General features: G+C 36.9%; 1 protein-coding gene across 1 annotated transcript in view; it reads left to right on the top strand.

The window, feature by feature from the left end:
• The first annotated feature begins 752 nt into the window (after positions 1 to 752).
• ASAP1 (ArfGAP with SH3 domain, ankyrin repeat and PH domain 1) overlaps positions 753 to 10,928 on the top strand; it is a 105,973-nt gene continuing 95,797 nt past the window's right edge. The window contains exons 1-4 of the mRNA XM_008587499.1: positions 753 to 825; positions 1,972 to 2,058; positions 7,361 to 7,369; positions 8,320 to 8,420. Of these exons, the coding sequence (XP_008585721.1) occupies positions 8,350 to 8,420 (71 nt within the window). The 5' untranslated portion in view covers positions 753 to 825; positions 1,972 to 2,058; positions 7,361 to 7,369; positions 8,320 to 8,349. The remainder of the gene's footprint in view (positions 826 to 1,971; positions 2,059 to 7,360; positions 7,370 to 8,319; positions 8,421 to 10,928) is intronic.

Here is a 10,928-nt window from a genome sequence, read left to right as displayed (position 1 = left end):
GGACCCCAGCTCTGCCACTTACTAGTTGTGTGAGCAACTTGAGCAAGTTATATACTCACTCTGCACCTCAGCTTACCCTTCTGAAAAGTGGAGATGAGATCGAAGTGCTTAATACATTAGGGTTGAATAAATCACTCATGTAAAGTGCTTATTGCAGTGCTGCGCATGTGATAAATGCTTCACAGATGTTAGCTCTCATTATTACTCAGGTGAAATAATGTAGTCTTTTTTTTTATATGGTAGGATAAAAATTTCCAAATCCATTGCTTTGAAGTCATGTATTTCAAGTATGTGTTGGAATACAGTGATCTTTGAGGAACTAAATAAATTCTGACTTTCCTCTTTCCTTCATCTGTAGTTAAACCTTTCCTTGTTTAAGTATCCAGTTTAACGTCATGATATTCCACTGGTTAATGTGTCTTTCTGTCCTCTTGAATTCACACATGGCACAACCAGGAGGAATTGTTCTACACATAGACAGGTATACATATTGTGAAATCACTATGTTGGTACTGAAGCTGTAATTTGCTGGGTTTGTGTGGTATCTTCTGTCAGATACCAAATGATAGCTATAATTTGTTGGTACATCTTTATGAAATACTAAAATTAATTTTATAACTGTTTTGTATAGATAAATGGGTAGAGAGTAAATACATATATATGTATGTGGGTATTTTCAGATTTTGCGGGTAATTATAGTTCTTTTCTTTTTTATACTGCTAGTAAATTTCCAATGTTTTCCATTACAGTTTCTTTCAAGATGGCTTGAAAACAGCTGATAAATTGAAACAGTACATTGAAAAACTGGCTGCTGATTTATATAATGTAAGTTCTTCATAAAATACATGCATTTGAATTCCCATTCAGGGTTCAGTACCATCTCGATTGAATGCCCTTTGGTTAGCTATTGCAGAAAGAATGTTTGATCCTGGAAGGATAAAAATCAAGTTACTGAGTAGGCAGGTTTATAGATTTTTTTTTTTTTTTTTTGCTTGTTTTATATTTTCTTTCTTTTTTTTTGTATCTAGGTTTTGCTTTATAATAGGAAATCAAAAGGAAAACTTTTTTTAAAATAAAACTAAAAGCACATGTAGAAATGGCAAACTTGTTGCCTACAAACCACTGGCAACAAATAATATCAAAAGTATATGTATTATGAATATGAGTGCATAGCTTCCAGTAAGGTTTTGGAGTTACAAATACCTTATATTTTTATATAACTTGAAAAATGTGTGGCCGTGTATTTTTTCTGATTTCTTTTACTAGTTAACATGGTTCAGGTCATGATTAAGTTCCAAACTAAAAGCATATGTAGAAATGGCAAACTTGTTGCCTACAAACCACTGGCAACAAATAATATCAAAAGTATATGTATTATGAATATGAGTGCATAGCTTCCAGTAAGGTTTTGGAGTTACAAATACCTTATATTTTTATATAACTTGAAAAATGTGTGGCCGTGTATTTTTTCTGATTTCTTTTACTAGTTAACATGGTTCAGGTCATGATTAAGTTCCAAGTGATTAAAAAAAGCAGCACCAATCTCTTGCCTTCATGTAAAGCTGTATAAATTTTCATATGTGCATTGGCTTTTTGGATCCCAGTCATTCTTAAGATGCTCTTCTGATGCATTTAATCACATTGTGTTATTTCCACCACCACCCTTTGAAAAACCAGAAGCAAATGATCTCTGTGTTATTTGTTAATGTCATTTAAAATGGTACGTTAGAGTTAATTGTCTAGTGTAGATGTATTATTTAATAAGAAACCAGGTTTACTAATTTCAAAACTCACTTTTCATAAGAGAAGACTGTGCTTCTCAGATTAAAAATGAGATACAGTGTGAGGGACTTTAATAAGAAAACCAATGATATTATTAATTGTTTTATGAATAGCATATTTGGATAAATTAGACTTTGCTCTTAAAAGCATAAATGATAAGTTATAGAAGTAATTTTTTTTCTTTCATAGATAAAACAGACCCAGGATGAAGAAAAGAAACAGCTAACTGCACTCCGAGACTTAATAAAATCCTCTCTTCAACTTGATCAGAAAGAAGTAGGTGATTTATATGTTTCCAACAGAGTTAACAGCGTAAGTGAAGCTGCTTGTGATACCCTTTGTGCTCCCTGATCTGCAAAATAAGCATGTTAATAGCCTCCTGCCAGGGTGGTTGTGGGGACAAATAAGATATAAGATACAAGCAGGTACCTACTGTAAGCCCAGGGTAGAAATTGTGTTTTAGTTTCCTTCCTTTCCTTATAAAAAAGATGCCCCCAGTCTACAATTCCATGACTCTAGATTTTTGATGCTGGCTTTCGAGATGTGTACTTCAGGAGTATATCCTCTCAGGCTGTATTGTCTGAAGGATAGGCAGTACACCCCATGACTCCTCTCTTTAGACCATTTCTATTTTTCTGGGCAGCCAAAAGGGTGTTCTCATTTTGCCAGGGAGATAGGAAAATATTTTGATGCAGAATCCTATAGATGCTTTGCCCCACAATTAGGAAAATTAAGGTGAGATGGCCCTTGTATATTAAAACAGAGTGTACAATGCATGGTAGATAGTAGATAAATGCAGTACAAATCTTTAATTATAAGTGTTGTTTGTTCAAACATTTAATACCTACTATGTGCCAGGCACTGTCCTAAGTAGTAAGCTTTAGTCCCTTCCATCAAGGAGCTCATTATTTAGTAGAATGAGCCAGCCATAAGAACAGTCAGTCATGTCTATAGTGGTGTCAGTGCTGTTAGGGATACATTGGGAGGTGGCGTAAAGCCAAAGAGAGGAAAACTAAAAGACTCAGAGATGGAGTATTCTATCTGCCTGGCATATTCGGGGGCTACAAACCTTTGAGGGCAAGGTGGGTAGAGGAGCAAGAAATGCTGTTTCTGATGTAAAAACTCAGACCTAATTGTGGAGGAACTTGGATGTTACACTAAGGGACATGGACTTCATAATAAGAGTAAATTAAATAGGTAAGCACCACTTGTTACATGGGAGAAAGTTAAAACGTGCCTATTTATGGTATGAAATTATTATGGGTTAAATTTAAGTGCAATATTTCATAATAATCACATAAAATACAGCATTTCTTATAACGTCAATTACTTATGATAACTCACAACAATGGCAAACTCACTTTCTTTAGTTCCTGAGATTTCCAGAAGGAGTTCATGAATCCAAAACAACCCCCCTAAAACATGGGAAGTCCTGCACCAGCAACATGAAGTTACTTATGATAACCCACAACAATGGCAAACTCACTTTCTTTAGTTCCTGAGATTTCCAGAGGGAGTTCATGAATCCAAAACAACCCCCCTAAAACATGGGAAGTCCTGCACCAGCAACATGAATCCATTAAAGCAACCCTGAAGGTTTTCTTTACTGAATCAATATAACCTCTATTGTCCTGCTTCTCCAAATCCAGTTTTTATACATATGTTGGGTTTTGGTAAAGTGAGAGAAGTCCATAGTCCTTTTATACTGGGCACCTGGTAACCTGTGGAGTAGGCATAGTGACCAGGAAGACCTGTGTGCATGAAGGCAGCATCTGTACCAACAGTGTCTAGAGTCTGACGCAGTGAGTGCTCCTGTGGTTTCAAGTCTCAGACTGTGTTTTAGAAGAATTTCTAGGTATCAGAACCCCCAGTAGAATTCAGACTGAAACACAGATATGCTGTACTCTTTGAAGATGCTTATTGTTGACATACAAATCATAGGAAAAGTAGTCTACTTCTTGTGATGAAAGACCCAAGTAGAAGGGGATAAGGAATAGATTTCTGTCTGGGGAGAAAATTGTGGGGTTTTTTTGTTTGTTTGGTTTTTACTTACTGGTACGCGCTTAACCCCATCCTACCTTTGTTTTGTTACACAGGATTACCTCCTTTCTATATATGTAAGTTTTCTTGAAAAAAGGGAGGGGGGAGACTATCAGAGTCCCTTTTTCTTTTGCGTAGAGGCTGATGTATTCTGCTCATGCCAGCTAAAGAGCAAGTTGCATACAAAAGAGTAGTATATGATGTACATGATGAAATGTACATGATTTGATTTATTTTAATTTCACTCCAAATTAATAAATGATGAATTTTCATTAGCACCATGTCCACAGTATTTTACAAGTTAAGTTGATTTTTCACAGCATGCCCATTCCTTTCTCATGTTGTTTATCATCACTCATTGCAAAATATATTTAGAAAATGATTTTTAATGACTTTAAATGCGAGAAGAGACTGCCAACCAGAGAGTTCTTGCCATAGCACTACTATTTGAGAAGTGTTAAGTAATCTAAAAGATTATCTGAGAAATTGAAAGCACCCACTAAATTATTTAACCTACTCATCCCCATCAGGTTTTAACTTGGCTTCATTGAAAGGAAACTCCAAGAATTTTCATTGTAAATGAAGATGATTTTTGGTAGACTTAGTTTTTTCTTGTCAAAATCAAATTGTATATTTTCACAGATATTCTATGAAATTATCTTAATCTTTTATAATAGCCAAATCTCCCAAAAGAACTATTTGCTACATAAATATTTTTAGAGTTGAAAATGTTTTATTTTTAATGGTGATATTGATAAATTATATTTAGGATGTACTAAATTATTTTTAAAACTCTAGCTTTTGTTTGAGTCCACTGATGGACTCTGTTAACAGCTCATAACAGTGTGGATTGCACGTGTAACAGATTCTATGTTTTGCTCCTCTCTCTGTCTCTTCACAGTATCTGGCACATTGCCTAGCACCAAAAATAACTCAATAAATATTTAGTAAGATGAAACAGAAGGGATTCTTTGTCTATTTCATTCATACCTTACATTAGAAATTTGAAGTTTCTGTAGTTTATAGCCCCATTAAATCAACAAGTGTGTAATTGCTTGCAGTTTTAAAAGATTTGAGATTTTACTACTTAATAATGCATTATATATGTTAATACAAGTTTCAATTAAGAAAGTAAGGTGATTTGTTTATACTGCTAATAGAAAATAGGAAATGAACTAAAAAATAATAGTGTAGTTTCAATCTATACTTTACATTTCCTGACTCACGTCATGAAATTTCTCCAAGGTTTTAAGTTTGTTGTTTAATTTTATATTTTGGCCCAAAGGAGGTTTTCATTTGCATTTGTTTTTTGAGTACATGGTTGATTTCTGTAATGATGCTATCAAAGGATTTAGGACCTATTTCATTCCTTCAGTTGTATGTGTGTACTTTTAAAATATTAGTGTTAATAATTCTCCAATATCCACTTTCTCAAAAATGAGAATCCTCTTTTCATTTATCTAGAGTGCCCTGCTAAGCAAGCTGAATGGCCATGATTTCTCAAAGTTTCTCATGAAACTTATTAATAGTTTATTTAGGATTGTCAGACTTCTGAAAAATCAGTTTCAGTTTAAAGAGGTCAAAGCCTAGAGTTCAGACACTTTATTCACCTTTAAAAGCTTATCTGTCTGATGTAAAGCAAGACCCATTCAATCTAGATGTTATAAGTCATTAGCATCTGAATCCTTGTTAAAAAAAGATAAGTGGGCCGAGCCCGTGGCACACTTGGGAGAGTGCAGCGCTGGGCCGCCGCGGGTTCGGATCCTATATAGGGATGACCGGTGCGCTCACAGCGCTCACTGGCTGAGCGCAGTGTGGCCGGTCTCAAAAAAAAAAAGATAAGTACTTTTATTTTTAAAACTTAGGCTTTTATTTTATTTTAAAGGTTAGCAAACAAGTTAAAGTTAGAGATACATGGTTTTAAAGCCTTCAGACAAACCTAGGATTAATGTGAGCAGATGAAGAGAAGTTTCGTTCAATGACAAATGCTCCAAGGAAGAGGGTTGTTCTTTTAATAAGATTTGATGTCCAAGGAGATTTTAGATTTTGTTTTTAGTGTTGCTGGGAGATACAGATATGGCAGAGATCCCTTACTCTAAATCCATAGTTGAGTAATTCTCTTGCGATTTCACTGGATTAAAGCAGAAATCTCTATGAATTTCATTTATCCCTGCCTCTTATTTTATCCTGTGCCTCAGTTCCCTGTCACTCAATCTAATTTTCAGCCCTAAATTTTCTCTATTAGGATTATGGACACACTGCTGCCCTCCCTTAAAAAAAAATAAAACCAAACAAACAAAAAAACACTACTGTTGTTACTGGGTACTGTCGCTAGAAGCAATGGTAGAGGAAGACTGCTTTTTTTTTTTTTTTTCCTGTCTGATATTTAATATAATCCTCAGTCCTAGCTCATCCAGAAGATGAAAATACCTATCAGGAAGGACTTGTGAGTCAAATTACTATAGAATTCAAAGCTGTGGGCCCTAATTAAGAGTAAACATTTAGGGGAATTTTGAAAGAGATTCCTAAATCCCAGCCCATGCTCCACCCCTCCCCAGATGATTAATATTGTTCAATTAGAATGTTTCAGATGGAGGGAATCTGTTCTGTTGAGGACAGAGAAATTACTCAGATTGAGAAAATGGCTCCAGTATGTAACCTCTTTAATATGAGTCAGCTTGCCTAGTAAAGTATACAGTAAGCTCTTGGTTACCTATCCAAGAAAGCAGGACAGTGGTCAGAGTGTGAGCATCCACTTCAAAGCCAAGGGTTGTGTCTTGTTCAGAGTGCTCAATATCGCAGTATTATCTGGCTTTAGGAGGTGTTCACAATATGCTTTTAAATACAGAATTCATCACAGGTAGAGTAGCTCTACAAAGGTGCATTGTTCTAGAGATTTTTCTTCAAATGTTACTAACATTAATTTGCATCAGTGAGAACACATTATTTGGCCTAAAAGGATCTTGAATGTCAAAAAGAAGCCATCCTGGCCTTAAAGGTATGCTGTACACAAGTCATCAGCAAATAACAAGTGGTTGATTTCGCTTCCTACATTGGCACCATTTCAGGTGTTGCTTATGAAGTGAATATTATTTATTAAAGTTCTCTTCACTTGGAAAAAACAAAAATCAAATCCTACAATGTGCGGCTCTTTCCTGAGTAATTTATTTTGGGTTTCACTTAGATATTCCCTATGCACATACGTTTGAGGTTTGTCAATCATTTTATCTTGGTGAAATGTGCACCTCATGTTCTTCCATTCAACTGTGTTTCTGTTCTTACTCAACATGAACTGAAATATAAGCTGATAAATATAAAGATATTTTACTGTCCTGTTTCAAAAGTTTATCATGATTCTAAAGATGCACACGTGTGTGCGTGCGTGTGTGCACATTTTGGTATTATCTTTATAATGATGTTTTCTGTGTGTTTTATATAAAGTGCTTAAATTATGGGTGATAAGATTTTCTACTAAATTAACTATATTTTTAAATATTCTGCCTTTTTTCTCTGTTGCTTTTGCCCTTCCTGATCGAAGTCTAGGAGAGTAAGTCGATACTTCTTGTGAGAATGCATTGTCCTACTTATATGTCTAAAAACCCATGTTCTCATTCTACAGTTCAACCTTATTCCTTTATTGCTTCCATTTCATAATGTAAAGGCTGTTTCTTGTCATGCAGTCTTTAGAAGCTATAGTTAAGCACCAACGGAGTGCTAGCATTAAAATCAGACTTGTTTGCATCTGTGTTGTTGGTTTGGCCTTTATACTCTCTTCACCACATCATACACTTTTCACTGTCATAGGAACATCTTTTTAAATGAAAAGTATGGTCTGGCCAGTTAATTCAGTTGGTTAGAACACAGTGTTATAACACCAAGGTCAAGGGTTCTGATCCCCATACTGGCCAGCCCCCCAAAAATTAATAAATAAGTAAAAATAAATTAAAGTGTCATTGTAAGTATATTTTACAGAGCACTAATTAGTTACAAAACAAGAATTTTATAATAATGCTAATATCTCACTCAGAAGTTCCCATTTTATTTGAGGTACTTTAGCAGAATAAATAAAGGGAGAAAAGGGGTATCCTAAAGGGAAAACATCTCAGGTTGCATGTGCTATGTTTTGTGGTTCACTTCAGTTTTTCCAGTCCTTCCTGTGTTTGCCTCTGCTGCTAGTGTAAACTGGTTTGAGTCATATAATAGTCTACCAGCGCATTGTGTTTTTTCAACTCAGTACAGAGTAGAAGTGAGTTCTGAACTAGAAATAGGAGACCTGGACCCCAGGCCGCAGCTCTCCCTCAGACTTGCTCTGTGACTCTGGCATTTGTTTGCCTAACCTGTTTCCTCCTCTAAAATAAAGTGAAGGACCTGACAGCTCTTAAAGTTTCATAATTCTCTTAGACCCAGCCTGATGGGCAAAGTCTCAATGGCAAAATAGAGTCAAGGACTAGAGAAGTGTCTCCAGTTTTTGTTTAATCTGTGGTTTCTCTTTTCTAGGATTCCCAGAGCCGGCAAGGAGGATACAGCATGCATCAGCTCCAGGGCAATAAGGAATATGGTAATGAAAAGAAGGGGTACCTGCTAAAGAAAAGTGACGGGTATGTGTGAGTCCAGCCCAGCATCTCAGTGTGTGATTAGCATACTTACTGGGTATTATTAACCTAGGAACTTTTTTCAGCCTCCAAATAGAAAAACATACTTAAAAGTTTTCTCATGCATTGGCTGCAGATCTTTAGCACACTGGCTCTCTTTAGATAAGTCAGATTTACCTGCTATCTTTAGCTTAAGCAATTAGTGTTCTGTGGGCCCTTGGTGGCACCTCTGACTTGTTAACATGCAATTTTAGGAATGCAGGTACTGAGTAGTATGTGAAACAAGTAAATGTTGGCCTCATACCCTCCCACCTCTCTGCTTTTTTTCATTGCAATTTTTTCTGCCTAGGATGCCCACCTGTCCACTGAAACCCTGGCCTTGGGGGTCACCCTTGACTCCTCTTTTTCCTCTTATGTACAGCCAGTTTGACCAAAGCCCTTCCATTTGTACACTGAAGATAATACACTTCCTGACTCTGTTGCCCCCACACTAGCCATCATCATCTTTCCTGGACTGTTTTAGCCTCCTAACTGGTCTCTCTGTGTCATTCACTCTTCTTCTCCAGTTTATCTCTACAAGCACTCAGAGTGGTCTTTTAAGAAACATAAACCACATGATGTCATTCTGCTGCTTAAAATGCTGCATTGGCTTCCTGTTGCACACAGTATCTCATCCCTGCCTTCCTCTCCAGCCTCATCTTGTGCCATTTTCTGCACTGGTCCTGCCACATTGGCCTTCTTTCTGTTGCTTGAACAAACGATCCTGCTTCACAATAAGTGCATAAGTAGTATCTGGATTATTCCCTTTACTAATTGGCATCGTTTTTTTAAAAGAAGGCACTTTGTTTTCTGATTGCTTGTAGATCTGTACTACTTGCCTTTATCTAAGACATATACAATTTTTGGGTTTATTTGTTTGTTGAAATTGCAAATATTTCTCCTATGTATTTATGTATTCACTGTCAGTTTTGCTTATCATTCTACTCATGCATTCAACGAATATCTTTTGAGAGTCCTGCTGTATGTCTAGGATTCACTCTTGTAGGCACTGGGAATATAGCATTGAACAAAAGAAAGTCCCTACCATTATAGAGCTTACGTTCTAAGCGGGGAAATGGACAATAAATAACTATATGATGGGTCAGTTGGCAGTGAATGCTATGGAGAAAGATAAAGCAAAGAAAGAGATGCAGAGAGTATAGGGGTGGACACTGTCATACAGGTGGTCAGGGAAGACTTTACTGAGGTGGTAGTTGAGAAAGACCTAAAGGACATGAAGGAGTGAGCTGTACGGATACATGGGAGAAGAGGGAATGGCAGGAGAGCATGTTTCCCATGGTGAATAAAATATCCAGTTGAGCATAGCTGGAGAAGAGCAAACTTGGGGATCATAGGACATAATGTCAGAGGGGGCAGGGAGCCAAACCAGGGAGAGCTTTGGAAGCCACTGAAAGAGATGGGGAGTCATTGGAGGGTTTTGAGAAGGATAGTGGCATAATCTGACATGGTTTGAAAGGTTCTCTCTGGCTACCATGTTAGGAAGGACTGTTCAGGGTGTGAGAACAGAAGCAGCAATTAGACGACTGCTGCAGAAACCGAGATGATGGTGGGGCAAGGGGAGCAGCGGAGGTGGTCAAATTCTGGGTGATAGAGGTAGGGCCAACAAAATTTGCTGATATGGGGTGTAAAGAAAGAAAAGTATTCTGAGTACTTAGCATAGCGCCTGGCTTGTCATAGAGGTGCTGTCATATCTTAAAGTTGGAAAGGAGGTTGGAAGTCAAGGATCCAGCCTCCTAATAATTGCACATGTAGCAAAGGTGAATAATGATAACTTGGAATTGCTTTCTATGAAAGAGGGAAAAATTGAAATGTTTATTCCTGAGCACAAACTCATTTGCTAACAATGACTGCTGATGTCTCATGTGATTTTTCTCCTAAGGATCATTTGCATTAGTAATATCTGACCCTAGTTTTGGAATATTCCTTGTTACTTATAGACTTGTTATACAATTTGAAGAACAATTTAAAGATTTTATGGCCGAAAGGCATTTGAGAGGCAGAGAGCAATTACTTTACATACATTTTCTCAAAAAGGCCCTAGAAGGTGGGCATTATTATCTATATCACACTAATAAGGAAAATTAGTCTCTAAGAGGTCAAGTAACATGAGCAAAACCACATAGCTAGTTGGTGATAGCACTGGGATTGAAGCCCAAGTGATCTAGCATCAAAGTTGGTACTCTTTAGATGTACAAGGCCACACTCTAATAGAAAATTCCTTTGCTAGGGCCGGCCCGTGGCTCACTTGGGAGAGTGTGGTGCTGATAACACCAAGGCCATGGGTTCAGATCCCTGTATAGGGATGGCCGGTTAGCTCACTTCAGAGAGCATGGTGCTCACAACACCAAGTCAAGAGTTAAGATCCCATTACTAGTCATCTTTTAAAAAAAAAAAAGAAAGAAAAAGAAAATTCCTTTTCTGGAATTGTGAGATCCTGGCACACTTTAACGGGTG

The sequence above is a fragment of the Galeopterus variegatus genome, unplaced genomic scaffold (genome assembly GCF_000696425.1).
Source record: "Galeopterus variegatus unplaced genomic scaffold, G_variegatus-3.0.2 Scaffold4406, whole genome shotgun sequence".
In the NCBI taxonomy this organism is placed as follows: domain Eukaryota; kingdom Metazoa; phylum Chordata; class Mammalia; order Dermoptera; family Cynocephalidae; genus Galeopterus; species Galeopterus variegatus.
Note: the sequence above shows the minus strand (reverse complement) of the source record. Positions and strands in the feature narration are given on the sequence as shown.